General features: G+C 41.9%; 6 protein-coding genes across 10 annotated transcripts in view; 2 read left to right on the forward strand and 4 right to left on the reverse strand.

Moving 5' to 3' along the window:
* Nucleotides 1–5,532, reverse strand: part of LOC108041845 (ecdysone-induced protein 78C) — a 48,500-nt gene extending 42,968 nt beyond the window's left edge. Inside the window, exons 1-2 of the mRNA XM_044456681.1 lie at nucleotides 5,010–5,532; nucleotides 2,395–2,594 (exon numbers count right to left, since the gene is read on the reverse strand). Of these exons, the coding sequence (XP_044312616.1) occupies nucleotides 2,395–2,594; nucleotides 5,010–5,095 (286 nt within the window). The 5' untranslated portion in view covers nucleotides 5,096–5,532. The remainder of the gene's footprint in view (nucleotides 1–2,394; nucleotides 2,595–5,009) is intronic.
* A 1,213-nt stretch (nucleotides 5,533–6,745) lies between these two features.
* Nucleotides 6,746–9,204, reverse strand: LOC108041849 (integrin-linked protein kinase). The gene is made up of 4 exons (XM_017119900.2): nucleotides 8,963–9,204; nucleotides 8,267–8,432; nucleotides 7,664–8,209; nucleotides 6,746–7,598 (listed from the first exon to the last, which is right to left on the reverse strand). Exons 1-4 carry the CDS (start codon nucleotides 9,049–9,051, stop codon nucleotides 7,053–7,055), a joined length of 1,347 nt encoding a protein of 448 aa, XP_016975389.1. The 5' UTR covers nucleotides 9,052–9,204; the 3' UTR covers nucleotides 6,746–7,052.
* Nucleotides 9,205–9,278: 74 nt separating this feature from the next.
* Nucleotides 9,279–10,302, forward strand: LOC108041848 (multifunctional methyltransferase subunit TRM112-like protein). The gene is made up of 3 exons (XM_017119898.2): nucleotides 9,279–9,468; nucleotides 9,543–9,644; nucleotides 9,980–10,302. The coding sequence occupies exons 1-3, from the start codon at nucleotides 9,391–9,393 to the stop codon at nucleotides 10,172–10,174; spliced, it is 375 nt and encodes a 124-aa protein (XP_016975387.1). The 5' UTR covers nucleotides 9,279–9,390; the 3' UTR covers nucleotides 10,175–10,302.
* Nucleotides 10,303–10,416: 114 nt separating this feature from the next.
* LOC108041846 lies at nucleotides 10,417–17,671 on the reverse strand. 5 transcript variants are annotated; one of them, XM_017119894.2, is made up of 10 exons: nucleotides 17,156–17,671; nucleotides 15,420–15,528; nucleotides 15,157–15,315; nucleotides 13,865–14,040; nucleotides 13,321–13,689; nucleotides 12,382–12,635; nucleotides 12,107–12,329; nucleotides 11,351–11,851; nucleotides 10,974–11,108; nucleotides 10,417–10,696 (listed from the first exon to the last, which is right to left on the reverse strand). In XM_017119894.2, exons 1-10 carry the CDS (start codon nucleotides 17,227–17,229, stop codon nucleotides 10,489–10,491), a joined length of 2,208 nt encoding a protein of 735 aa, XP_016975383.1. In that variant the 5' UTR covers nucleotides 17,230–17,671; the 3' UTR covers nucleotides 10,417–10,488. The 5 variants fall into 5 exon arrangements, with proteins under 5 accessions (XP_016975383.1, XP_016975382.1, XP_016975384.1 ...); XM_017119893.2 differs by having other exon boundaries at nucleotides 15,157–15,318; XM_017119895.2 differs by lacking the exon at nucleotides 13,321–13,689 and having other exon boundaries at nucleotides 15,157–15,318.
* A 185-nt stretch (nucleotides 17,672–17,856) lies between these two features.
* On the forward strand, nucleotides 17,857–20,727 carry LOC123037155 (dynein regulatory complex subunit 2). Its single transcript, XM_044456735.1, has 3 exons — nucleotides 17,857–18,112; nucleotides 18,714–19,589; nucleotides 20,114–20,727. The coding sequence occupies exons 1-3, from the start codon at nucleotides 17,942–17,944 to the stop codon at nucleotides 20,639–20,641; spliced, it is 1,575 nt and encodes a 524-aa protein (XP_044312670.1). The 5' UTR covers nucleotides 17,857–17,941; the 3' UTR covers nucleotides 20,642–20,727.
* A 151-nt stretch (nucleotides 20,728–20,878) lies between these two features.
* On the reverse strand, nucleotides 20,879–27,482 carry LOC108037662 (uncharacterized oxidoreductase YjmC). Its single transcript, XM_044456675.1, has 3 exons — nucleotides 27,243–27,482; nucleotides 23,257–24,206; nucleotides 20,879–21,561 (listed from the first exon to the last, which is right to left on the reverse strand). Exons 1-3 carry the CDS (start codon nucleotides 27,466–27,468, stop codon nucleotides 21,403–21,405), a joined length of 1,335 nt encoding a protein of 444 aa, XP_044312610.1. The 5' UTR covers nucleotides 27,469–27,482; the 3' UTR covers nucleotides 20,879–21,402.
* Nucleotides 27,483–27,605: the final 123 nt, after the last annotated feature.

Below are 27,605 nucleotides of genomic sequence, written 5' to 3' on the forward strand. Positions count from 1 at the left end.
CCATACTTTTCCCCATTTTCCCTAACCCATTGCACAATTTCCCTGACGAATGCCTGCCCCAAAAGGGAACCAACGAAAGTCAATGATCAGTGGCAACGGCGACGCCAACCGCATACTAGCTTGCCATTTTTCCAACGGGCAGCGAAAGCAACCAGAAACTGTAAATAACAAGAAAACGGCAACTGGGCGATCGGCGGAGCTATATATCCACGATCCTCCGCGAAAGCGAAAAGCAGGCGAAAAGCCGAAGTACGACGACCAATCGAGGCGATAACTCCGCCGCCCCCACCGATCCACCCAAGCTATACAGTACCATACTAAACTATACTATATGTTCGATTGCGTCGGGCGATAAAACCTGATCTCCGCACAGGCACACAGATACGAACGCACACTCCTCCAGAGAAGCTCACCCATACAAAGAGACACGCGATGACGACGAACCAGGAAGAGAAAAATGAAAATGCCGCTCGGCTCGCAAAGATTGTGTAATCGAATTGAGTGTGTATTGGTGTGTGTGTGTGAGTGAGAGTTGTTGAGGTTGGGCGGGCGAAAAGGGGGGTGCACTATTCTTATTATTACTGCATTTCACTTATCATCAAAAGGGGGTGGTCGACGAGGGGGGTGGTGGTTGCCTTGGCTTCTTCGCTTTTTCGCGTTTTATTTATTTTGCTATTGTTGGCTCTACGTCGTCGGTCTAAGTTCAATGACTTGTGGGCAACGTCATGGGCAACATCTGAGGCAGCAACAACAATATCTAAGGCAGCAACAGCAGCAGCAACAACAACACCAACAACAGTAGCAAAAACAACAACAACACCAGCAACAGTAGCAACAACTGGGCGCGGGCAGCAACAAAGTGGCGCAAAATGCGTTTAGTTTTATTTATTTGCTTATTATTATGCCACTATCGCCTCTATGCTCTACACTCAACAAAACTGAACAAAAAGGGTATGAGTTATTCAAAAACTATATTAACTAACACTCCTGAATTTTTAAAAATATTATCCTAGCTATGCCAAATATACAATACAAATATTTCGAAGATAAAAACCTATGCAAAGGGCAATCCAAAAATCGGTTAGAAAATTAAATATTTTTAAAAACGATTTTTTTTAACCATATAAATTTCTTTGTATGTCTAAACATTTATTTTCTGATATTTTTTTTAACATTTTATTCCGCTTAAAATTAATCCGTTTTTCACATTTAATAGCAGTGGCGTCTCGGTTTATAGCAGTGATAATTTATCAAACGCATTCAAACAAGTTTGCTTAACTTTTTATAATAAGATACAATTTTGTATAATATAAAAGATTCGAAATAGTTTGCGGTGTAGGTTCTAGATTTTAGACGCTTGAATGCTGGCTCTTGTTTACATTGCGCATTTTTCTTTCGCCACCAATTGTTGCTATTGTTGTTGAGGCCTGACTGATTTTGATAGCACTCGGCTGGTAAACAAACTTTGCCTCAGTGAGCGTTAGAAATTATCACTCGATGGACAAGCGAATGGAAGGAAAAGTTTCGCAAAGCCAAAGATCACACAATGGCCGAATTTAAGCGGAACAGCAAACAACTAAAATTCGCAACTCAAGCTCAAAACTATTATATTTCCATACCCATGACGCCGTGTTAATGTCAGAATGCCAGAAAATACAAAATGTAAAACGCGGAGATGCCCATGCAAATGACAGAGCAGGAAAACCTACTTTTACACTTAGAGAAAAAAGAGCGGCCTGTCTGTTTAGCTTAATATCGAATTATAAGTAATAAATAATAATAAATTATCACCAACGTTATATAATTTTCCACAATTTTTCCCAAATTTTTATACATACCTTAGGACAGAACATTTTTTTTTAAGTTTATATAAAATTTTCTCAATTATTTTAGTATTTGAAGTAGAACTTTTTAATCAAATGGTTGACCTCTTTTAGGAAGGTTTTAATTGAGCAAATAAATTCTCTTTTTAAAATAATGTGTTGGCAATTGTATGTAAGTTGCTTATTTGTTTTTAACATAATTTTTCACAGTGCACGTTTCTAACAATATTTTTCACAGTGCACGTAGCAATCTGGCACAGATTGTTGCAGGGTGGGCTGGTATTTCTGGCCAACACTTTTTACTGGGTGCCGGTTGCAAGTACAGTAAACTTAGCCAAAAGTGGCGCAGAGTGGGAGGAGCAGCGAGGGGGAGAGGGGAGCCTTGCGGCGACGAATGTCAGCAACCTCAATAAAATGTTGCCATTCGCCGGCATTTCTTCACTCCCTAGGTCATGATCTGTTTCGTGGGCAGCTATAAATAACAGCCACCGGGAAATGCAATCAAACGAAACGGGGCAAAGTCGGGGGCCAAAGGCCGGGACTCCCAGCTCACACAACTCACACAACTCACCCAACAGAATGTCACTGCATCCCGATCCGGAATGCGAGCTCAGCGAGGAGACGTGTCCGTCCGACGGACTCTGGGGCGCTTCCCTCAGCGGACTGCTGGGCGTGGTCGGGGGCGTATTGAGGCAACGCTGGCTGCCCAAAGCTATCGGCTGCGATCCGTTCGGCGATTCAATCTTGATATAGCTTCCAAACACAGACAGTCTGCAACGAAAAAAATGGTAAGAAATTATAGTCAATCATAGCTTGCTTAAAAAAATAATAAATATTGGCAAAACAACTTTTTCTTGCCACTCTATTGGGTCAACGGCGTCTCCGCAGACGATTCCCTGCGGACCCATGGATTCTCAGCCGTGACTGTCACGACCGACTCCTATAACCACACCACCTTATTAATTACCCATGACCGACTTTAACCACAATTTAATTGCCTTAAAATGGAGCACTATTCTAAAGAAATCTTTAGAATACACCTTACAATCTTCGAAAACAAGTTCTATCATTCCTATTTATTTAAATTACTTTTAAAAACTTGTTATTTTAGGAATAAATTAAATTGTTAAATACACAATTTTTTAACGAATATGAATAGCAAGATATCTTTTAACTATATGTCTAAAGTTTATTGTAAATACATAAATACATTTCAATAATTTTTAAGTCAACTTTTTTTTTATTTTTTTTTATAAACTTAAATACATTTTTAAAGATTTTCCAAGGCTTCACTTTAATATAAGATAAATTACACAACAAGTGTGTTTTAAGGATGATATTCTCTAAGACTAATATTATTAGTCCTAATTAAATGAGCTTTAAAAATATAAATAACAGAAAAATAGGTAAGCTCCAGTTGAATACAATTTAGTTGTCTGCAAGTTAGTTCGCAATTACCCGGGGGGTGGCAAAATATTTTCTTTCCTGAGTTTCCACAATGTCAATGCCAAATGTAATTGCGGCGGAAGAAAAGCAGCAATGTTGCTTAAAAATTCAAATAATTATCGTTAGCTGGAGTGACCCGCACTGGAGCCCCATCCCTTTTTTATTTGCCTTGCACGTATTCAACTCTTTTCTCTATTTTCCGGTGCCATCCGACCCCCTCGACCGCCCCCCGCCCCTATTGTACGTAATTGATTGGAAAAATGGCCATTCATGTTAAGTGCAGGCGGCTATGGCCATTTATTCCAAGAGATATATAGCGGCGGGAGGGGCAAGACGGAGTGCTTCTGTATCGGCCATCTCTCTCCTGGCACAATTCTTAACTCGTTTTGCCTCGTAATTGGCCATTTTCCCTAGTTCGGGCCCGGCATAGAATTTATTGAACATCAGCGTTTTGTGGGTGGGAACACTTGATAACGTCCAGTTTCTCCCACTTTGATCGATAGTTTTAGCAGTGCTTGAAATTTAAGAGGACTTTGTTTGCTTTTCCTGTTTTTAAAGTTGGAGCCGTTGCCGTGGAGATCTTGAGATTTATTGCACTTGCAGCTTAAGTTGATGGCGGCAGCTTGGGAGCAACAAATCTAGCTGGCCGTATAAATCAAGTATACGCAATCTGCATTACTCATACGCCCTGTGGCTTAAGCCAAAACCAAAGCCAGCGCTTGCGGCAAAGGGATAAAAATCAATAGATGCTTTGCATGTGCCGTCGCCTTGCCATCTTTTCACATCCTGCGGCTGCTTTTCGCATTTCCACATGTCCTTTTTGTATTTTTTTTTTCTATTTTTTTTTGCCTTTTCCACTTTGCGGCTGATGCTGTTGCCTGTCATTGCATTTAGTTGCTATTTCCCTGTGTGTGTAGTTTTGCCTTTACAATATTTCCACGTTGTTATGCACTTCACACAAGTGGAAGACACTTGGGTCTGCTGTTGTTGCTGTTGCTGATGTTTCTGCTGCTTATATTGTCACAATATTTTCGCTTTTCAATGCGCCGCTCGAAAGCACAAGTGAAATATTTGCCCATGTGGCATTTTAGTTTGGCAAGGAGCCCTCTTCCATTTTCTTCGTTTTTTATTCTATGGCTTTTTGTTCGCGCTCCCTCTGTGCTGAAATCGGCACAAATGCAACTTTTGATTTATTCAGCCGCTCATCGATCGCTTTAAGGTTTTTTTTTTCTCTTCCATAGAAGAGCCTGCATGTGCGAAGTAAATCTCATCATTTGCTATGCACTGTCGTCGTTTATTTCCATCCGACTGCCATGTAATTTTCACATTTTTACTCATCAACGCCAACGTCATCTCCATGGGATGGCTTGCCACGAGGCCTCCTTCTCCCAGCGCCCATTGTGTGGGCGTGGCATGCCGGCAACAGCGGTAGCAGCAGCAACAATAACCACGGCTGCAACACAGCAGATGCTGCCTGCAACTGCGGCTTTTGTGTGTGAAGGAAGTAGGTTAGTGGCTCACTCGTCAGCCAAATGAATGATGGAGTAACTGCGGCAAACTGTGGCTGAAAAGTTCCCATTCTCCTCGGTTTTTTTCATTTTTATCCCGGGCAATTGTATGGTTAATTGAAATAAGAGATAGGTAGAATAAAAAAAGTGAAAGCACGAAAGGGGGCAATCCCTTTGGCTCAGGTGTGGTCATTAAATGGGGCATGTGTGCGCACTGTTTATAAGTACTAACCTGGTTTTGGTAGGCTGCTCTGGCTCCGGATACTGCGTCTCCTCGACTTTGATGTGATTCAAACCCGTGGTGTTTGAATACTCCATGGATTGCCGGCCCTCCAAGGGGCTGGCTGTTTTTCCGAACTGTCACTAAAATACATTTAAGCAGTTGCACCACTAATTCCAGGCAAACAAAATGTATTGCAAGCCTTCGATGTGAAAGTACCCCAATCGCCTTTTGCGCTGCGCCTAAAAGATGCCACTTTATTTTTCACTTTCACTGCACAACGTTGATGTGTGTGAGTTTGTGTGAAGGCGGATTTAATTTTCAAAGCTCTGAGTTTTTCTTTAAATGTATATTTGTTTTACGTTTGCACTGGAGAATCCATCCGGATTTATTGGATGTCTTTCTGGCTGAGGGAGAATCCTTGCGGAAATGCTCTTGCCGTTTGGCTGGCTGCCGTCATAACTGGCGTGGAATACTGTAAATCGGCTTTTGGCCACTGCAGTTTTGCCGTTTTTCCGTTTTAGCCCGTGCGGAGACCGAGCGACCAGCCTCTGGGCCCGAAAAGCGCCGACGACTACGACTACGACAGCGACAGGACGACGGCGACAACAAAATGCAGCAAAAACTTTTTAAAGCTGCAGCAGCAACAGCAACAAAAAAGGACCTGGCACAGGATGTGAGGCAAGAGCGAGCCAGCAAAACAATCACATGGCTCAGTGCAAGCTTGCCGCAGCAACAACATTATGGCCCGAATAAAGCGATGCCGCAAAAACATAAACAGAGAGCCACAAGCCGGTGAGAGCCGTGCCAAAAAGAGAGTGCGGAGAAAGGCAGAGAACTACTAATCCAAAACGTATGCCTAAATAAATTTTAAAAATGATATTGTTACTTAAAAATATAAGCCATTTCAAAAAACAAAATATGCACAACCTTTTCGAAATTAAGTGAAAACGCAGGTGTAAATAGTAGTTTTTTAAAAATGTAAATCATGACTAAAATAGAAAACAAAAGTATAAGTAAAAAAAAAGAAAAGTTCAGAAAAATAATAAAAAAAACCATACACAAATAATAATCAAAGTACAAATATTTTTTGAAAAATAATGTTATTGTAAAAACTTTCTAAAATAAAAGGGATTTTTTTCTTTTAAATTGTGCATTAAAATGCATTTCACTACATTATTTTTAAACTGTGAAACGCAAACGATTTAAAACGTTTTTAACTAAATACAAAATACAATGATTAATTATATTTTTAATAAGCTTTTTAAAATAATTTTGGATAATAATAAAGCAAATAAAATCCTTTACGTTCTTCTAAACCATTTTTCAGAACGGGTTAAAAAAATATCACTGTCAATTTTTACGGGCAGAAAAAATACAAAATCAATATTATTTCCAGTAGTTTCCGCAAAAGTAAACATTTCACATAATAAATATAAAATTATTTTTAAGCAAAAGCAATAATTCGTCTCCTCTCGCAGCGCATTTCTCACGCCGGCGCTCTCTTCTCGAATCGCAAAGTTTACTCTGCCCACGCGAGCTGCACAACATCGCGTGCATGCGATGGAAACCAGGTCAGGGCCGCCTTGCTCACGTTACCCAACCCCGACCCGCGGCGCTCCTGCATCGCCACCCACTCCGGCGGAAAGCTCCCGTCTTGTTTTGCTTCTCAGCGAACAAGCTCTATGGATTAAAGCTCTCAATTGTGCACCCGTAAGTGGTACTGCCTCTAGATCATACACAGTGCATTTAATTAATTAGTAACAAATATATTTCTGTATAAATACGATCCTAAAGGTTATCGAACTTAAAATGTACGACAAAATCGAGCACCCGCAATAAACATCGACGGAAAATCATGAGTAGGGAACAGTGAGACACAGAAACATAAATTCTAGACAGAGCAGTTGCATTTGTTTGCCATTTCGGTTCGGTTTTCGGTTAGGCTCAGTTAGACAAAGATAACACAAGTAGTAATTACAATTAGTTGGCAAAACGAAGGTTTCTCAAGGCACATTTTGGCTCGGCAAATATTGATATTGCTCCTTCTTCTCTTCAGCGCCTCATCTTCTCCAGAATGGGCACCACCATGTCGAATTTGGGCCGCTTGCCAGGATCCTCGTTCATGCAAATACCGATCAGCTTGGACATGTGCGACGAGGTGCCGGGCGGAATTTTTACCCGCAGTCCCTCCAGCGCAATCTTCATGCCGCACTCCATTGGGGTCCACTCGGCGAAGGGCACCTCGCGCGTGGTCAGCTCCCAAATAAGTATGGCAAAGCTCCACATGTCGCAAGCCTCCCAGTTTCGATCCGCCTGCTTGCGCTGCAGTGCCTCGGGCGACATCCAGGCTGGCTGGTAGATGCGTCCTTTCTCCTGGAACGAGAATTTCGCGTCGCCCATGTTGATCCGGGCAGTCAGATCCTCGTCGATCATCACGTGATGGCTGTTCAGGTGATACGTGGGTATGATACGCTCCAGCGAGTGCAGGAAGGCCATTCCGCGGGCAACGTCCAAGGCAAAGCTAACCGCCTGGCTGGTGTCGACCACCACGCCAGTGGCTCCATGGAGCAGACTAAACAGTGACGAGCGTGGCATGAACTTTGGAGGAAAGAGTAGTTATGTTAGGTTTTAATATGATCACAAGTTTTTTTAAACCAACTCACCTGACTAATTGTCACCAAATTAGGCGGCGAGTTACAAGCCCCTATTATAGGCAAAATGTTGGGATGCGAGAAGATGCGCAGCTTGGGGAACTCCTCGTTGAAATCCCTCGATATACGCGGCGTGCACTGGCGCACGGCTAGAATCTTAGCCACCACATCGTTCTTTTGCCAGCGTCCTCGCCAGGTTTCTCCTGATGCCGTAACAGAGAGCTTGGTGTGCAGGTCCAAGTCTCCCATGCTGATGCCCTTAAAGCGGGATAGGGTAGCATCCCTTGACCTAGTCTTCATGCCCTGCCAGCTCTGCTCCTTGAAGCTGATCACCTTCACCTCCCTGCCGCTCTTCTCCACCAGATCGTGCAGCCTCTTGGCCAAGCTGGGCTTGGCTTTCTCGATGGGTGTGTGCCCGTCCTTGTTGGCGATTCCCACCTGGGCTCCCGCGTTCAGCAGATCCTCGCAGATCATGTCGTAGCCCCAGAAGCAGGCGTAGTGCAGGGGTGTGTTGCCATACTCGTTCACCGCGTTTACATCGCTGCGCTCTTTTATCAACTGAAGTGGGAGATTTATGTTTGTTAAAAAGATTGCTGGTTGGGTACGTTATCTTACCATCTGAACCACATCGCGATGGCCGTGAGCCGCTGCCAAATGGAGTGGGATGTCGTCGCCCATGTTAGTGGCATTTACCCGAGCTCCACGCTGCAGCAAAGTCTCCACCAGCTTGGCGTGCCCCTCCTTGGCCACCCAGTGCAACGGACTGAAGCCATGGTCGTCTCTAAAAAAGAACAAAATTATAAGACATGCCAGGTGTTTGATTTAAAGAGATGTTTTCAATAATAAAAGAATACATATATATTTTGATGATTAAGAGGGATCGATTTGTATAGTAGATCTGAAATATTGCCCTTCAATCGTTTCAAAATACAAATATAAGTTTTTTTTTTAAGATCATGAGCTTATGATCCTTATCTAGAAATAATGTACTTGGAATACGAGATTATATGGCATGGAAATATTTAGAATTCAAAGGCAATCTTTGTGTGGGAAGCGGGTTTTATGCTCGCGATATGCACACATACAAATATATAAATAATTTTTGATGCGTCTGTTTACACAACACAAGAATAAATCATGACGTCACTGAGAGTCGAAAGACCCTCGAAAAGTTGGGCGTATTAAAGGCGATGACTAAATGGGGGCTTCTGGGAAGGGAACTTGCTCCTCGAGGCGATAACTTCTTAGTAGCACTTACTAAGCAATTAGACAAAGCCCAAAATCTTAGTTAGTTACTTGTTTTAGTTTTACCCCAAATTGTTGTCGTTTTCAGTTTCATCTAACCAGAGGCGCACTTGAATCGAGTTGCCCTCGCGGCACCAGTGGAATATGTCTTCCATTGTTACTCCTCACGCCTTTATTCCGCTTTCAGTCACTGTTTTTAAAGGTTTTTCAACCTAAATTACATCTATAAACGGCTAAAAACTTTAAAAATGCGACAGTTGGGAGAATTTCTATTTAGAAAATTTTAGCAGTGTGACCGTTTGAAATACCGACCAACGGTTCGCGTTGCCAACTATCGATAGGGGCAGATTTAACTATCGATATAAGGCGTACTAAGTGAATGCCCAAATTGGAAAGAAAAAGAAGGAATACAACGTGCGCCGCAAAGATTTTATTTGAAAACAGTTGTATTTGTCTGAATTACTGGTCTAAATAAAAGATTTTAAAGCTAAAAAATGAAACTTAGCACCTACAACTTCCTTACCTCGATGGCCATCAAGGGTGTGAAAGTTGGTTTCCCCCTGAAACTGACGGTGAGTACTGGAGCCTGGTGTGCCTGCTATTGATTGTTTCATAGAATTTATTTTCATTATTTATGTTTCCACAGATAAACAAAAAAGATGTGGTGGAAAGTGAGTTTAATCCCACATTTGTGGAGCGAATTCTTCCAAAATTGGACTGGTCAGCGGTTTATGGAGCTGCTCAGGTGGTGAGTAGGATGGATTCTATGCCCTTTGGCTACTGGACAGTTTTCCAAAATAGTTAAAACCTTTAAAATATTCTAAATTTACTAAAAGAATTACAAAATTATTTAAAGGACTTTTTTAGTCTTTTCTAAGAAACATGGTTTTTCTCTTAACGTGATTTGCATTGTATTTCTATATTTAGAAATTATCATATATATAATTTTAGAAACCACAAACCTTTTTATGGTAATATTATCAACCTTTTAATAATACAATTTTTCAAACATGTGGCAGTGTGTTTACCTCATAATAATAAAAAGAACCACTATTAAATGTTCCTTAATATTCCTTTTTCCAGGCGGAACTCACAGAAGACATACCCGCCGTGCAGCCGGAGAACATTGGCGAGAATGAGGTACTCCTTCAGAAGCTGCACCATCTGCTCTTCGAGATCGACGTGCTCGAGGGTCAACTGGAGTGCCCAGAAACAGGACGGGTGTTTCCCATCACCGATGGCATACCCAACATGCTCCTCAACGAGGACGAAGTCTAGATCAACCCATTAATGTTTTTCTGTAACATAATTCCCTCTCCAAAACCACATTAATATTAAGTAAGTTTGTTAGTTTTAAAGTCAGTTTATTTACGAGTTACTAAAAAATAATTGGAGCTTGGATGGAATATGTTTTTTTTTTTTTTGGGGTGTTGAGATCTACGTACTCGTGGTTTGGGAAAGAGCAAAAAACACTTTACGACACATACAAATGGTAAGTCTGAAACTTTTGGAGGGTGGTGCTTGGCTAGTTACTAAGATTCATCTCCTTTTCTTTGGCACTCTGGGGGAGATTCGAGATTGCGCACTACCGCCTAGTTGCATTTGATGTTGGGACTCTTGTTGCTGCCTTGGGCGTAGATGCTACCCTTGGCCAATCCAGACTGAGCTCCTTTGCAGAGCTCCGAATTCCCGCCCCGGGGCTTGTAGCTCCGCTCTGCCAAAAGACCGGCATCTGGTCCTTGAGTAGCTTGCTTTTGGATCAACTTGGTATTGGGTCCATTCCAGGTGACATAGTCGGCTCTGCAAAGAATAATATAAGAAAAGCCATTCAATTTTAATATATTCTTCTTTAAAGTTTTAAAATAAAATTTTAAATGTAGTTTTTTAGAAAATGGAAATGACTTAAAAATTATTTAAGAAAATAGGGATATTATGATCACGTTATTCTTCAAAGATTTGACACAAAATCATCATATTGAAATATCAAAAAGCTAACTATATTTCCAAATATTAAAATTTAATCGTGGTTTAGAAATAGGTGGCTTCTAATTCTTTAAAATCTCCTTTAACTACTTACAGCAATAGATTTTCATCTGCGCCCTTGCTAAGCTGCGAATTGGGTCCCAAACTGGCCATTCGTTCGATGATAGACTGAAATTCAGCTGACTCCGAGTTGTGGGAGTTGCCAAAGCCCAAGGATTGCTGGCGGTGTCTGTTAGAGAAAGTAAATATTTAATATTACACGTGATAAAGCTTAAAGAGAATATTAGCTTTAGGCATGCCAAAAAATAAGAGTAAAGAGTTTAAAAAAATCGGTCAAAACTGGATTCCCTGCTATAATCCATGCGAAATCCTGAAAAACGCATGCGCAAACGACTGATTTTGAATCTACTTAGCGAAACGGTAACGGAAACGGTTGAAGTTAACGGTATCGGGTTTAGCGGGCGGGCATACTTCAGTGAATCGGTTTTGGTGCGAGCGCGACTTTCGAATGCTGGCCTCCTCGCGATGGATGAGGAGTTGGACTGGGCCGACGAGGCCAGCGATGAGGACGTCATTGATGCGGAGTAGGAGGAGTAGGAGCTAGCATTCGAGGAGCCATGCAGGTAGCCGCCGATGCTGTAGTTGTTAGAATCGCTGTGGCCAAAGTGGTTATAGCCGCTCTTGGCCAGGATGCTCTTGGTGGTCAGGCGCTCGTAGCTTTTCTGGCGGATGCAGGGTGATTGTGCGGGTGAGGCATATGAATGCGATGAGGATGCACTCGATATGGATGACAGATGGGTCTCCAGCTTCTCCTCCATTGTGGGTGTGGACGTGGGCGTGGCCTGGGCCAAAATGATCTGGGTGGTGAACGTCGACGGTGTGGTGACATTGATCGATGGCATTATGTGGCGCTTGTGCGGTGGCTTCGTTTTGGATGCGGATGAGGTGGCGGGCTCCACCACAGTGAGCAGGCTGGATGATCGAGTGGCGCAAAGCAAGCGGACAGTGTGGATTTCGATTTTTTTTTTTGGTTCGGGGTTTTAGTCAGAGGCGGCAACAAAAGTTCACATAGAAAATAGGCAGTCGATTAACAAACGGATAAAGCAGCGGGCCAAAGAGAGAAACAACATGGTTTGAGTGGGTGGGAAAAGCAGGTGGAAAAGCAACCACGACCTTGGCGATGATCGTTTGGCTTGCGAGTGGGAAAAAGGTAAAGTCAAAAGCTACCTGTCTCCGGTGGCACCATCCACCTGTTCGGTTCCCGTGATCTTGGTCAGCTCCAGATGTTTGGGATTCGAGGAGGTCTGCTTCTGAGCCCTCTGCTCATCCTCGTCCTGCACGATCTGCAGGATCTGGGTGGCCCGATCCTCGGCATAGTTCACCGACTCCAAAGCCATCAGTATAATGCGCTCGGCAATTTCTGGATACTTCTCCTTGAGCAAAGTTTGCACTGCGAATTAAAAAGTAGTTAGATGAGAATAAAGTACTTTAATTCCACTCACTTTTGGTCTTCTCCTCCTCTGTATATTCCTTGGGTCTCAGCGGAATGTGGATAGTACCCTGATCCCCGCCTGCCTTCTGATCTTGACTCAACTCCGGAGGACGATTATTAGGTCTATGTGGCTGCTGCATCTCGCGTTTTGTATAGCCCAAAGATATCAACTTCTCCGAGGCAAACTGCACATTGTTATCCGAATTGGCCAGGATATCCAAGAGAAGCTCCTCATCCGCCTTGGGAAATATGTTTTTCATGTATCTATGGGGAAAGTGAGGGTTTTAAACAAGCTTTTCTAATTTCTAGTTAGGTTAAACCGAGAGAAATAAAAAATACTTCATATTTGCTTGCAACATTTAGATTCTGAATAATTGTAGCTTTCGAGAGTTATCTTAGGTGTTGGAAAGGATATTCTTCAAGTTCGATTAGATATATAATGAATATAATGTCCTAATTAGCAACTAGTTAACAAGGTACTTGTGGGCACTTTCTTGGACGGACATTGTCAATATCATATTGGTAAAATAAGAGATGATAAACATTATAACATTTTTAGTTTAATAAACTTAAAACTGTTCTAACATATTTGGAAATGCTCAAGGTAAAATTGGCAAATGTTTTGGATATATTGACGTCAAATTAGTAATCTCCTAATTCCCTTAAGCTGTAAATAAGAGGTCCCTTAAAAGCTGTGATTTTATAATTATTTTTCTTAAGGGCGTTGTGTTTTGTATGCGTGGGGCAGAAGTCTTGGAAATATATTCCTTATTAGGAAATTAAAACTCGTCGACAAAGAAACAAGAGGTAGTTTTTCTATACCGATTCTGAAATAATGTATTATTAGCGGACAACACTCTCTTAAGCGGACAACTTAGCGGACAACAATCCAAATCAAATCGAGGATCTACTCTATGTATTATTCCCCTAAATGTAAACCCCGCCGAACCTCAGTTTCATTTTGGGCGACGAGTGCGGTCTGGGCGAGCTGCGCCACTGGGGCGATCCGTGCAGAGCAGGCGCAACAGCTGACCCCGGAGGCAGGGTTACTTGGTGGCCAGGACCTCCAGGACCACCTGGGCCGCTCTGCACGCTCACGAGACTACCGAAGCGTCCGCCGGGCAAGGGACTGGCCGTGCGCGAGGTGCGACGACTAGCCACCGTGTCCGGACGACGCGCCGGTGGGGTCATGTAGAAGGCGGAGCTGCTGTGGAAGAGGTGCCGCTGCGAGGGGGGCGTCACGAAGGGACCCGGCATGGTCACCGGGTGCTTCTCCACCTGCAGGGCGCTGATGACGACGGCCTCGCTATTATAGTAGCTGTGGGTTCGTGGGTTAGTAAGCGTGGGATTAGTGGTAATTCGTGGGGTTAGACAGGTGCAGTAAGCAGCGTTAGGCAGCGTGTGAGAAGACAGAGATGTAAGTACGCAGATTAGTGGGGATTAGCAGACTTGGACGGAAGCTTTGGCCAGAAACTACCACCAGTTTTTCTTACCGCTTGAGCAAAAGCCGTATATGATTCTCGCCAGCGGTGGGAAACATGTTCTGGATCTTGGTCACCACGGCATCTGTTTCCGCTTGGGTGGTGAACGAGGTCTCCTGGATGGTGGAACGCCGAGAGAGATTCGGACCCAGGCGAGCTCGTTGAAAGGGTAAGGGTGAAGACATTTCCTGTGGGTTTAGGAGATAAATAATAACTAAGTTTCACTTTTAAAACAATCTTATATTTTGATAAATCTCAGTTTTTATACCCGTTACTCGTAGAGTAAAAGGGTATATTGTATTCGTGCAAAAGTATGTAACAGCTAGAAGGAAGCGTTTCCGACACTATAAAGTATATATATTCTTGATTAGGATCACAAGCCGAGTCGATTTAGCCATGTCCGTCTGTCCGTCTGTCCGTCTGTCTGTCCGTCTGTCTGTCCGTCTGTCTGTCCGTCTGTCTGTCCGTATGAACGCTGAGATCTCGGAAACTAAAAAAGCTAGAAGATTGGCATTTTGCATGTAGATTTTAGAAGTTCCTACGCAGCGCAAGTTTGTTTCAAAATGGTGCCACCCCCTTTAACGCCCACAATCGCTTATATACGATTTTAAAAATTTAAATATTTCGAAAAAGTAAAAATGCAGTTTTATTGTGTTTATCAATACCTATCGAAATGTAGAAGAAATTTTTCAAATCGGACCATTCGTTAAAAGTTATGCGTGATCAAAGTTTCTATCTCCCTCGCCTCCCTTTAGCTGAGTAAGGTATCTGATAGTCGGACTATGCGTTTTCTTGTTTTAGGATTAGTATGTGTGGTTTGTCACAAGCTCACACAAGCAAGTCACATTCGTTAAAATACCAGAAACAGTGTTCAATGTTTAATCTTTACTTGTTCATAAAAGGCCATTAAAAAAAAAACTAATACTGAACAGAATACAACTTTTTAACTTTTTAAAGGTACTCTTTAAAAATTCACATAACTTTGTGAAGGCTTCAACTCACACGTTGAGGTATATAAATCAATAGGCGTTCAAATAAATAATAATTTTTTATTAGGTAGACGCCGAATTATAATGTTTTAACTTAAATAATTTCAAGCAGCTTTACTTATGGTTTCGTTAGAAGTTTCTGTGGGACATTTAAAAAATTTGTATGGAAATATCTACTTGTATACACTTTAATTGACGTTCCATAATGTTCTATGCTTTTCTGGAGCGCTCCCACACCAGATTTCAGCTAATAAGCCATTTGAACGACAAATATGGTTGCGGTTTCTGGGCTACAATAATATTTAGAAAGCTTACCAATTGTCCCCTGGAGGAGGCCGATAGTAGTGGACTGGTCGAGACGTTCTGCAGCGTGGGTTGCTGGCGCTCTTGGAAGGCCCGAATCGCGGTCAAGTTGTTGCTGGGATGGACGTGGTACGGCGAGCTGTTGTGCGACGTCTGCGGCTGAGTGACCAACTGCTGCAAGTGCCAGAGTATCAGAGTATCAGAGTGCCAGGTTGCAGGCCAAATGTAAAATCAATAAAGTGCAAAGGACCCCGGAGGGGCACAGTGGAGGTTACCTGCAAGGCTATCGACTCCGTGGAGCAGCGCTCGTTCTGCAGCTGCCTGTAACTGCGGCCGCGCGGATCCTCCAGCTGCATGGCCTTGGTCAGATAGTTTATGTAATAGCTGCAAAGGGAACCGATTGGAAGATGAGCTTGTCGCAAATCAAAGGCCATTAAATGACCTCCCACCCAGGGCCAATCGAAAGCTCCGGGATTCAGGCCAAGGGTGGATTTCCAAAGCCGGCCGGTTGGTGGTGTTTTGGATGTGGATTCACATTTGGATCCCGGCCACATGTTGATGGTCCTTTGGGGGAAGCGGACAGGTAAAGGGTAAAGGGGATCCCCCCAAAACGGAGGCACGTGCCAAGTAGCTGCCAAAAGGCGGACGCACAGTCGTCATTTTCATCTCCGTTTGGCAGGCCATCCTCGCTCTGATTTGGAAATGGAATGGGTGGATGGGTGGATGTGGATGGAAAACTCGTCTCCGGCTGAGTGGCCTCTTGAATTAACGTATGACAGTCGTTGGGCTTGTTGCTTAATTGCACAGTGCTTTCTAAAAATGGGAGTGGGTTATTTTGGAGAGGCTAAGGCGAAGTTAAAGACCCCGCTGGCATCCGACGATGCGGAAGTGACACAATTTATGCTATGCCGCTGAAATGAGGCCAATTGGAGTGCCTAAGGAGCCCTAAGTAGTCCACGGAGGAATGGTTCTGTCACACGAGGACTTTGGAGTTTAAAACAGCGGCATATTTAAGTCAGATTAATGTAAACCGTGGAATAAGATTGCATTCATTTATTTGGTATTTCACAAAAAAACAAATAAACAGATTTGGATTGAATTAATTGAATGAAATTAGAAGCTTTTAAAAAACATAGCATCAATGGGTAATTGAATTGAAGCGGATATGCTGAGTAGCACAAACATTCAACATAGATTAGAAACATATTTATTTGCTATGTTTGGGGTGACACATAAATCTCTTCGGTGGAATTTTGAATATATTGCATTATAGAAACATTCCAGCCGAATTTTAACCAACGCTTACACTTTAAGAATTCTTAGAAACACATTAAACTTTAGCGTTTGCTTGAGAATGTTTGTGTGATTCCATTTTCTATTTTAATAAGTGTTAGGTAGGAAAATGTAAAGTTTAGAGTTTCTGATTAAATATTAAAAAAAATTTTTTATCTACTGAATGTATAATGTTTGAATCCAGAACAAGCAAATATTATTAAAGTAATTTATAAATATGTACAAACAAGTTAAATTTGAATCATTACATTGTACCCTTTTCAGTTTGTTAACTTTAAATGATGGTCGAAAAAGAACTCTTTATAATAGACCATAAACCTTTAGTACGTTGGAGAATAACTATAAGAAATGGGTTTAAAAATAAACGTTAGCATTTGAACAATTTTCCCAACGTAAAAGCAGGCATCGTAAAACCTTTACTTCACTGTGCACCCACCACCCACTTGGCATTTTAAAGTCGCCGTGGCAATCAGTGACGGGCTCAAGCTCCCAAGGCCCCCGCCACCCACCAAACACAACCACCACCCACCGAAAGTGCCGCCCAAGGCAACGGTGGCACGCAAATTTATCAGCCGTCTCCCGGGGCAACCTATCAAATTCCCCACCTCCCCCTCAACTGGCCAACACATCTGGCAGTACAGTCCGCTTCTCACGACATTGTGGTTAATGCATGCATGAATATTTACGACATCTTGCTATATGTGCACTCGCTGCTCACCAATTTCCAGTTGTCTGATCGTATTTGCAGTCCCAACCGGGCGGCATTTTCTGATAGCCACCGGATTCGCTCATTTTCACCGCTCAGATACAGATACAAAATACGACTGCACTTGCAGATGCGAGTTAAAGATACGCGTCTCGATTGTTGTTTTTTATTTTCACCGAATGTTTATGGACATTTAAAGTCGCATTCGCAGCTTGTTTGCCGACTGTCTGCAACCCCGAAAAAGTTGGCAGCCAGGAGTGCCCTTGCCACTTATCCGGCGGAGCTTTGTAGTTGGCTTGGACGCAGATTGGTATATTCGAGCACTCGGGGGTTGTAACCACCCTGACAGCAGAGTTATTTTTGTTTACAAGGCACTGCCTGCCGGGAAAAAGGACCACAGCACACACTGTTATGGCGTGCCTTCAGTGGGCGAGTGGGTGGATGGGGATTAACTACCCGGAAAGGACACGCTTTGGGGGAAACTCAAGTCCCGCAGAAGACGGAGCTGTAAACAACCTCGCGAGCCAAGCTTTGAGCGTCAACTGAGGAAATCACTGTCGGGCGTTGAATTGAAGCTTCAGATGCTGCGCCAAAGCCCAAAAAAGAGAGAAACCCGTTATGAAAGCCTTTATCCAGTGTTGGAATTCACTTATAGAAAGCTGTGGCGAAACTTTGACTTAGCTTTCAAGCCAACTCGAGTAGAGTAGCACAATTCAAATTTAACTTGATAACCGACAAACTTAAATTGTACCTTATATTTCCGCTTTTGATTTATTGGTTATATAACGCAGCAGCGATATGGCGGACATTTTGGCGAGAATAACGCGCATTTCGGAGAACTATCTCCAGGAAATGGAGGAGGCGCAGGAGCCGCAGGAACCACCCAAGCCGACCAGGGCCCAGAAAAAGGCCGCCAAGAAGGAGGCCAAGCGGCAGGCGATGATCGAGGAGAAGCGCCTGATCATGCGGGTGGGTAAAACTTTAAAAATACTACTCTGGTTATAAGGAGCGCATATAAAATATAGTACAATTATAAGCGAAAATGATATTTCAGATAAGTAATATTACTTAAATTGATGATTACTGAATGATTGATAACTGAAATTGATGATTTTATTATTTATCTGACAAAAATAGTTGATTAGCTTTACAGAAATGCAATAAATTTTACTAATACACTGATTGTAAACTTCTCATTTGATTAATGATTTTCAATAGTACATTCAAAAAGTGACGATTAATGTAATTGTTTTAGAGATTGACTTGTTATGCTATCTTTCAATGAGAAGTTTAGCCATCTTGATCAACTTAGATTTGGCGTGAATCTTCATGCAAACGCACAATTAAGATATTTTGTTTATTTAATTATATTTAGCATAAGAAAACCTGCTCTTCCGAAAATACTAAAATAATCCATTTTTTTAGTCTTACTTCCGAAATAACATTTTGATGTTGCCTTGCTTTAGGCAAATCTTAAATTAAAATTAAATTAAATTAAAGATATGCAAATGAAAATAAACCAATATCATTTTTTAGATTTCTCTCTAAGTTCTCTTTGTATCCTTTTTAGGATGCCCTGATGCGGGAATTAGAGATGGGCAAGCGCATGGAGCAGCAGGGCAACGAGGAGTGGCACGAGATGTGCCGCGAGATCAAGATCAAGGAGCTGAACGAGGAGATGGTCGTGTGGGGCGAGCGCACGGAGCGGAACATCCTGGCGAAGAACGACCACATCAAGATGCTGCTGGACGACATGTTGCAGACGCAGGACCAGCATGTGCGCAGCTACAGCAAGACGGTGGAGCTGATCGACCACATCCGGGACTGCTTCCACGTGATGCTGGGCGGGGTGAGGAGCATGTACGACCAGCAGGCGGACGAGATGTTGCGAGACTACTACGAGGAGGTGCGCCGGCGCACCGAGGAGCTGGAGGCGATGCAGACCAACTCCGACAACATCATCCATGCCACGAATATCACCACCCGGGATCAGATCAAGGAGGACTACACCATCTATCTGGAGCAGCGCGACGATCGCGTCAACACCGAGGTGGAGAACAGGTTCAAGACCCGGGATCAAGTTGTCCGCCGGATGTCGTTCATGCAGCAGCAGCTCAACGACTTCGTGGAGTCGCTGAGGAGCACCGAACTGGATGCCCACAAGTACGAGAAGATCCACTGGCTGACGGAGCGCCAGGAGGCCTTCATGGAGGAGTCGCGCAAGCTGAACGCCGAGGAGTCCAAGTACATCAACATGCAGGCTGAGCTCCAGCGCGAAATGGTTCGCATGGATGTGGAGAACAACTCCACGCTCAACGATCTCCGCCTGGAGTTCCAGTACTTCACCAATGTGCGCAAGAAGATCGAGCTCAACCAGGAGATGGACCGGGACATCACCCACGAGAAGCTGCGCATCCTCACTGGAGAGTGCTACGAGCTGACCAAGGTAAGCCCATTAACCTACACTCCAAAAAACATTCATTCGTTTTAAAAAACTAAAAATTAACTTTTTCTGGTTTTACAAAGTATGTAACTTCTTTTTTTTCATTAAAATATCGCGTTAATTCGAAATAACTAATTTTTAAGCAATAGTTTGCAATTAAAGTTCATTTAATCAGCTCACTTATTATCACAAATAATAGTTATATTTAAAAATACAATATATAATTAAACCAAAATGCATGACGAAATTAAATATAAAATTTATTTATACACCTAGTATTATAAAATAAAAAAATAAATAATGCTAACACAAAAATAAAAAAATAATTAAAAAGGTAAATTAATTAAAATAAATCAAAATATATTTTTTTAATAATAAAATGTTGTATTAAATAAGAGAAGGCACTTTTGTGATTTTTTATCCTTAATACCTTATTTTGTTTTAAAACAATTACAAAATTTTTTTAAGAGTGTATACAAATATTTTTGAGAGATAAAAACCAAATTCCTATTACAACCGTATTTTAGCAAATGGAGAAGCATGTGAAGAGTGGGGAGTTGCTTTTGGCCCTGTCCATCACCTGCAGGAAACTTCAGACGGAGGCGGAGAAGGTAATCCTGGGCGGCGAGGTCTTCGACGACACTGAGCTGCAGGTGGAGGAGAACTTCAAGCTGCAGACGCTCAACCTGAAGGACCACGTGGACATGACCGAGGAGGAGCTGGTGGAGCTGAACAAGAGCCTGAAAAACTTCTGGCGTCGTCAGGCGATGGCCGAGGCACAGAATTTGCTGATGCTCGAGGAGAAGCGCCGCCTCACAGAGGACAACCAGCGCCTGATCAACTTCCTCAAGTCCAAGACCGTCACCGAGGATCCCGAGGAGCTGCGAACCGCCATGCATGTGTCCTCTCCAACTCAGCCGATGCCACCCAAGCTCTTCGACAGCAAGTGCCAGGAATATAGATCCAGGAAAGTCCCGAGGTCGCCGACGGCTCACAAGGAGGCCAAATTCGAATCCGAAGCCATTTTGAACGATGTGATCAGTGAATATATTTAAAGTGTTTAATCCAAATATGAGACCAACATATTCGTTAAAGGTGATATTAAATTTTAGAATTATAGTGCTTTCAGTTTAAAAAAGTATTTTCATGTTTAATTTAAACCCAAATAAATAAGGCAAACATGTTTGAAATGCCTTTAAAATATTTTCCAATATCTGGAAAATATATATATATAAGATATTAGCCATTATAATCCACCTTAAATCATTCAAGACAAGTATAAACACATTTTGTTTGTCATAGAGTATAATCTTCATTTAATAATTACGTATTTGCTGAACACATAACATGGATATTTATAAGTGCCAAAAGCAATAAATTGTTTGTATAACGGATAGTTTTTTTCTAAATGGAAATTTAGACGTCGTTTTACTTATAATAAATGTGCAAACTGCAAGTCTTTACTCTACTTTATATTGCCAGTTTACTGAAAGAATGTCGTTACTCTTTACCATGTGTTTTAGTTAATTACAATTTTAGTTTAACATCCAAATGGTTCGTAAAACTTTTAAACGAGAACAGCTTTTCTCAGTTATGACAGACTTTTAGAAAACTAGGAATATGTTTTAAGTGCAACACGAGGATATGTAACAAACTATAAATCAGCACCAGCGCAAATCAAACTGTTGCGAATATCAATATTTCTTGCAGTGTAAAGTAACATAGTGCTTTGGTCCGGCAAAATGCAGAAGCGTCTCCAGCATATGGCAATGGGTGAGCTTGGCTCCCTACTTTAAGTCCTCCAATCCTCTTTAGTTTAGACAAAAGTCAGGGGTTTGATATTGAGTTTCTCGGCCAGGTTGGCGCAGGTCTTGAGCTGGTTCTCCAGATACTGGATACCGCCGGCAGCGTCCACACCAGCCATTCCATTCCGCTCCTTGTCACCAGCCAGAAGAACGGGGTTGCTGGGATCGGTCTGTTAAGAAAATCGATAAAATTAATAAAATCATAAAATATATGTTTGCTTAGTAACTAAATATTAAGTAGCAAAATATTCAATTAATAGTTAAATTAATTTATTTATTATTGTACCTATTTATATTTTTACTGATAGTCTTTTAAATTAATAATTAAATTTGATATGATTTTTTTAAACAATAAAATGAAGATAAGACTTATTGGCTTATATCCAAACGATGAGGAATATAGTTCTAAGTTACGTAAACTGATTTCGCTGGAACTGTTTTCTTATCAAAATTTCTAATTATTAATACTTTAAAAAATATTCCGTTCAGTATTAGTATTAACATTATTATTACTTTTTTAATCATTACCGCTTAGTCAACCAGTGTAGTTTAAAAATTAAATATCGTGATGATAATTGTAATTTAATATTTATATCAAAACGAGGAGAGCTAACTTCGGCAAGCCAAGTTTTAATACTTGCAGACTTTGCCGAAATTGCTAAAATGAAAAAGTAGCGAAAGGAATAAGGTATACATAAATAAACTAGATTTGCGTCGTTTGATGTCAATTGCTTTTATACTGCAAAAGTGTATATAAAAATGGAAAAAGGGATACTTTGCAGCCTTTAACTATTTTTCCTACGGAAGCTATAAGAAATAGACGTCCGATCGGGCTTTTACCCTAATCAAGATATGCGTAAATAAATAAGACTTGGAAAAATGTGTGTAGTAGCTTACACACTACGCGAAAATTCGAAAACCAACAAATTTGGACCGATTTCACCTGTTGTTCCTATGGGAGCTGTAGGATATAGACGTCCGATCGTCACGTGCTTTTACCCTAATCAAGGTATGCATAAAAAATACGATTTGGAAAGATTCATGTCAATTGCTTATATACTGTGCGAAATATCCTAAAAATCATTAAATTTTAACCGATTTCACCGTATTGTTCCTATGGGAGCTATAGGATATAGACGTCCGATCGCCAGGTACTTAACCTGATCAAGTTATGCATAAAAAATAAGATTTGGAAAGATTTATGTTAATAGCTTTTACACTGCCAAATATCTTCCATTCTTGAAAGTTATATCCGATTGTTCCTATGGAGCTATAGGATATAGACGTCCGAGCAGCACGCTTTTACCGAGGTTGATGGGGGAGTTAAGAAAATACGATAATTGAAAAAATAATATAGTTGCTTTTTAACAGGCGAAATATTCATGAAAAAAATTAAAATTTGGACCGATTTTTACCCTATTTTTTAAATGGGAGTTAAATAGGATATAGAAGTCGAGTAGCTTTTACTATATCCTAAAAATACGATTTGGAAAGAGTTCTATGTCAATAGCTTTTACACTGCGCGAAATATATCAATTCTTAGCAAGATAAATGATTTTCCTATGGTAGGATATAGACTATGGGCAGATTTTCAAACTTGATCTGCGTTCACAAGTTTCAAGTAGGTGAAAGTTTTAGATGCTGGGCTTTTAAACAGGCTTTCAAGCGGTATTGAAACAGACGGACAGACGGACAGACGGACATGGCTATATCGACTTATTGATCCTGTCAAGAATATATAGTATTTATAGGGTCGAATCGTCTCCTAATCACTACCGCTTACTAAACTAGTGTAGTTTCAAAATTAAATATCTTGATGACCTTCTGTAATTCAATATTTATATTAAAAAAGGATATATCCTTACCGGAGTGGTGCCCCTCAGGCGGGCATTGAAGTCAGTCATGCGCTCCTCGAAGTTGGGAGCGAAACAGTTGGGATCCACGGCGATGAAGACCTGGCCGAGATCAGCGGCCGAATCGGCGCCAGCGTGGGTCCACTTCCTGACCTTCGTGGAGTAGTTGGCGCCGGACATCACGCCCGACAGGATGTCCACCATGGCGCCCAGGCCATAGCCCTTGTAGCCGGAGGTCAGCTCGGATCCGCCCAGCGGCATCAGGCAGCCGGTGCTGAAGCCCAGGTCCGCGTCATTGGTCACCGCTCCATTGGGATCCTGGGCCCAGCCATCGGGCAGTGGGGCTCCCTTCCTGCGCTGGATCTCGATCTTGCCCACGGCCACGGCGGTGGTGGCCATGTCCAGCAGGAACTTGTCGCCATTGGTGGCATTGGCGCCCAGGGACAAAGGGTTGGTGCCCAGGGCAGCCTCCTTGGCGCGGGTGGGTGCCATCAGCGGCGAGGTGTTCGTCATGGACATGCCCACCAGACCCTGCTCCATGGCCCTGATGGCATACCAGCCGGCCATGCCGTAGTGGTTCGATCCCTTGGCACACACCCAGCCAACGCCCACGTTCTTGGCCTTCTGGCAGGCCAGATCCATGCAGTAGTTGCCCACCACGGCGCCCAAACCATTGAGGCCATCCACCCAGGCGGTGGCGGGGGTCTCCTTCAGGATCTTGGGCACAGCTCCTCCGTCCGTGGAGTTGATGGCCAGGTCGTTGATGTACATCTCCAGGCGGTTCATGCCGTGGCTAAAGTGACCCCGGTGATCGGCGGCCACCAGGAGATCCGCCTGGGCCTCGGCATGCGCCTGGGGCACCTTCACCGCCTTGAAGCAATCGATCATGAAGCGACGCGACTCGGCAACGGCCACAAGTTTCGGGGCGGCGGAGGACATGGTGCGGTGGGTTATAGAACGGTCTGCAAAAAGGGGTATGTTACTTTAGAATTTATAGATGAGCAGAGCGTGTGCTTTCGGATACGCGGCGTATGAGCGACTGGAGGCAAAAGCCATATAAAATGGTCTGAGGCAACCGAAGCGGACTTCTAATTGTTCTGGCAATCTCTCACCCATACCAAAACCCTAGGCGGTTGGAAACAACCCAAAGGGGCTCTATATGCTCTATCTGCCTCTGTTTATTTATTCTTTTTGGCAAACCCGAAATTCTTGAAGCGAATATGCTTATCAGCATTATGTTTGGTCAGGTTTCTACTGGGTCTTCGAGGGGTTCTCTACCTGATGTATTTGGTATATAATGGAATCGCAATCTCTGAAATTGTCTCGCGCGTGTAACATGTTTTTGTATTTCTTTCGAATCTGCCTCTCTATATTTTCTATTATAGGGGGCTCGCAAGTCTATATACCCACTTTATTTATTCATTCGCTGCTTATTTATTATTTGTGTGCGAGTATTTCAAGTTATTTCCGCTGCGTGTGTGGGTAGAGTATCTGTGTGCGCCTGGTAATGACCTTGAACTTGTGGAAATTATTTCTGTACTTTGAAATTAATGCGTTGAAATGAATGGCAAGTGATCGAGTTCAAAGAAAAGTGATGGTCTAGGGCATTTCAATTTGAGTTCATTTACTTGCTGAATGTTTGGTGAGAGGGGAAGGGGATTTTTCGTATTTCCATGTAATCCATATAATTTTGTTGACCTTACACAATGAAAGCGAGTGTGACGGATGGGCCACATGGCACACAAATAAGCACACAGCTAACACCCCATTAAGTTGATGGGTTTACGAGCATTATCTTATCGGTACCCAGTTGAACCACTCCAAAAAATTAAATTGGGCAAAAAATACAGTATAGAGTCTGGAAAATTAACTGATTATACCCGTTACTCGTAGAGTAAAAGGGTATATTGTATTCGTGCAAAAGTATGTAACAGCTAGAAGGAAGCGTTTCCGACCCTATAAAGTATATATATTCTTGATCAGGGTCACTAGCCGAGTCGATATAGCCATGTCCGTCTGTCCGTCTGTCCGTCTGTCTGTCCGTCTGTCTGTCCGTATGAACGCTGAGATCTCGGAAACTATAAAAGCTAGAAGATTGGCATTTTGCATGCAGATTCTAGGAGTTCCTACGCAGCGCAAGTTTGTTTCAAAATGGTGCCACGCCCCCTTTAACGCCCACAATCGCTAATATACGATTTTAAAAATTTAAATATTTCGGAAAAGTAAAAATGCAGTTTTATTGTGTTTATCAATACCTATCGAAATGTAGAAGAAATTTTTCAAATCGGACCATTCGTTAAAAAGTTATGCGTGATCAAAGTTTCTATCTCCATCTCCCTCGCACTCCATTTACCTGAGTAACGGGTATCTGATAGTCGGGGCTCCCGACTATAGCGTTCTCTCTTGTTTAATGGTAAATTATGCAAGCAAATATTAATAATAACAACTAATACTGTACTAAATAAATTGTTAAACAATACAAATAGATATTAACCGAGTTCTAGAACATCTCAAAGTTTATTTCCCAACAAAAGCTGACTCGCATTCGTTTTAAATGGCTCAAACACGACTTGGTTTATATTTTCTGTGATGGAATAAAAATAGCCAACGCCCATCTGCTAATTATTTAATATTTTGAAAGCGTTTAGAGGATTTCTCCATCATCTGCCCCCTTATCTTATCAGATTTAGCCCGTAGTCCAAAATACATTTGTTGAGCTTCGTAGGCCTGGTTCTGGTCCTAATCAATCTGGAGTAGACGAGTACGTTAAGTAATAATAATAAACAACAACTGTTGGGTTTAGGTAAACAAGTTTTATGACCGATTTGCTGGGCTCATTAACACCTTTTTTGAGTAATAGCAGAAAAATGATCGATCGAGCGTTGTTGCGGCGGGTGTTAAATTGATAAAATGGCAATTGAAATGAAACCAGTTCTTAAATTGTTTTAGGAAGAGCAAGTGCTTAATGAGCTTTTAATAAGGCAAACAAAATGTGAGTAGTAATAAATGCAAGGTAGACCAAGTGACGCCACCCATCCCATTGGAATTCCGATTCCTTTTTTTTTGTTTTTATCGTTAATTAAGAGCCAGTCCCCCTTTTCTTTATAAAATATCCACTTGTTCGTCAAATCGTTTTTTGGGCTGTGCTTGGTTTGCAAAATATAAACATTTGTTTTAATTATAAAAGTCTAAAGCAATTCGTTAGCTCGGCGTGTGGGAGTCATTACGAGAAAATTTAGCAAAAACCGGCTGAAATATGAAAAAAGAGGGAGAATGAATTTGAGAGAGGGACAACAAGAAACAGACGAAATTTAAAAATGACAGGGCTGTCATCTTTTCGAAATACTATTTTCAAAATTTTATATGAAAACAAAAAAATCCCTTAGTGTAATATATTGAGAAAAATAAAAATATAATTTAACACAGAAAATTAAGTTTTTTTTCATTCTGATTAGGCAGAGATCAAGCACTTTTAAAGTCATTAACAAGTGAATTATTTTAAGTTAAACGCACATATAGAGGTTATGTCTTATCTCTTATTAATAACGAAATATTAGAGATTTGTGACAATAACAATATTTCTAGCTTAAAAAAATACACATCTGGATTAATAAACTTGGAGCTCCTTAGTTTTATTCAGCTGGGTTCGGAAATATGTTCTTGGAAAATTGATATCTTATTTTTGTTTGTTTTGTATGTTTATTTATGTTTAATTTAGCTGTGTTTCTCTTTTAGTGGGTGTTTTTAATAGCTTGTTTTTGGATATGGTTAGATTTCCAAATAGGTACGTCATATTTATTTACCTATATTTACAAGCCGATGAAATGAAATCCTAGCTTTGGCTACTGTGTAAGTAACTGTACGTTGTCTTAACTTTGAATCGGTTACTATCGGTTAACGTTATATGCTTCTATTGGGGTTTGAATCACTGCTTCTTCTGCCGCATCATAAATCAACGACTGCACGCGCAATTTGCATAAATAGAGTTTTGAACTTACCGCTGGCATTAGCAATCGTGTTTGGCGCCTGCGCAGCTGCCGCTGCTGCTGCTGTTGTGGTTGTTGTTTTGCCGGCCAAAAGTGCAGAATGACGCCCACAGGTGTGCAAATGCAATTGGCGCCTTTGAAGCCGGGGCAAAAACCGCCAATTGGCAACGCGAGTGTGGGCGTAAACATCGCAGCTGACCGCCGTAATTGATCGTCGGAGCAATGTCAACGCAGTCATGACGACAAATAAGGTAAGACACAAAAAAAGGTAACCAAAACAGACAAGAAAAGAGATGCGAAAAGAGAGGTAGTGAGAGAGGAGAACCTGAGAATAGGTCTGCTACGTAATATATTACGTATACGTAAGCGAGAGAG

The sequence above is a fragment of the Drosophila rhopaloa genome, unplaced genomic scaffold (assembly GCF_018152115.1).
Source record: "Drosophila rhopaloa isolate 14029-0021.01 unplaced genomic scaffold, ASM1815211v1 contig_150, whole genome shotgun sequence".
In the NCBI taxonomy this organism is placed as follows: Eukaryota; Metazoa; Arthropoda; class Insecta; order Diptera; family Drosophilidae; genus Drosophila; species Drosophila rhopaloa.

Excerpts from the sequence above, each read along its gene's own strand:
- LOC108041849 (XM_017119900.2), bottom strand. The coding sequence starts at position 9,051 with ATGGAAGACATATTCCACTGGTGCCGCGAGGGCAACTCGATTCAAGTG. Across the intron at positions 8,210-8,266 it reads ATCGCGATGTGGTTCAGATG|TTGATAAAAGAGCGCAGCGA; the intron begins GTAAGATAACGT and ends CTCCCACTTCAG. Across the intron at positions 7,599-7,663 it reads ATTTGGTGACAATTAGTCAG|TTCATGCCACGCTCGTCACT; the intron begins GTGAGTTGGTTT and ends TTTCCTCCAAAG.
- LOC108041848 (XM_017119898.2), top strand. The coding sequence starts at position 9,391 with ATGAAACTTAGCACCTACAACTTCCTTACCTCGATGGCCATCAAGGGT. Across the intron at positions 9,469-9,542 it reads GTTTCCCCCTGAAACTGACG|ATAAACAAAAAAGATGTGGT; the intron begins GTGAGTACTGGA and ends ATGTTTCCACAG. Across the intron at positions 9,645-9,979 it reads TTTATGGAGCTGCTCAGGTG|GCGGAACTCACAGAAGACAT; the intron begins GTGAGTAGGATG and ends TCCTTTTTCCAG.
- LOC108041846 (XM_017119893.2), bottom strand. The coding sequence starts at position 17,229 with ATGAGCGAATCCGGTGGCTATCAGAAAATGCCGCCCGGTTGGGACTGC. Across the intron at positions 12,636-13,320 it reads TCGCCCAAAATGAAACTGAG|ATACATGAAAAACATATTTC; the intron begins GTTCGGCGGGGT and ends CTTTCCCCATAG. Across the intron at positions 11,852-12,106 it reads GATGGTGCCACCGGAGACAG|CCTGCTCACTGTGGTGGAGC; the intron begins GTAGCTTTTGAC and ends TCGATCATCCAG.
- LOC123037155 (XM_044456735.1), top strand. The coding sequence starts at position 17,942 with ATGGCGGACATTTTGGCGAGAATAACGCGCATTTCGGAGAACTATCTC. Across the intron at positions 18,113-18,713 it reads AGAAGCGCCTGATCATGCGG|GATGCCCTGATGCGGGAATT; the intron begins GTGGGTAAAACT and ends TATCCTTTTTAG. Across the intron at positions 19,590-20,113 it reads AGTGCTACGAGCTGACCAAG|CAAATGGAGAAGCATGTGAA; the intron begins GTAAGCCCATTA and ends ACCGTATTTTAG.
- LOC108037662 (XM_044456675.1), bottom strand. The coding sequence starts at position 27,468 with ATGACTGCGTTGACATTGCTCCGACGATCAATTACGGCGGTCAGCTGC. Across the intron at positions 24,207-27,242 it reads CACGATTGCTAATGCCAGCG|ACCGTTCTATAACCCACCGC; the intron begins GTAAGTTCAAAA and ends CCCTTTTTGCAG. Across the intron at positions 21,562-23,256 it reads GCCTGAGGGGCACCACTCCG|ACCGATCCCAGCAACCCCGT; the intron begins GTAAGGATATAT and ends TTTTCTTAACAG.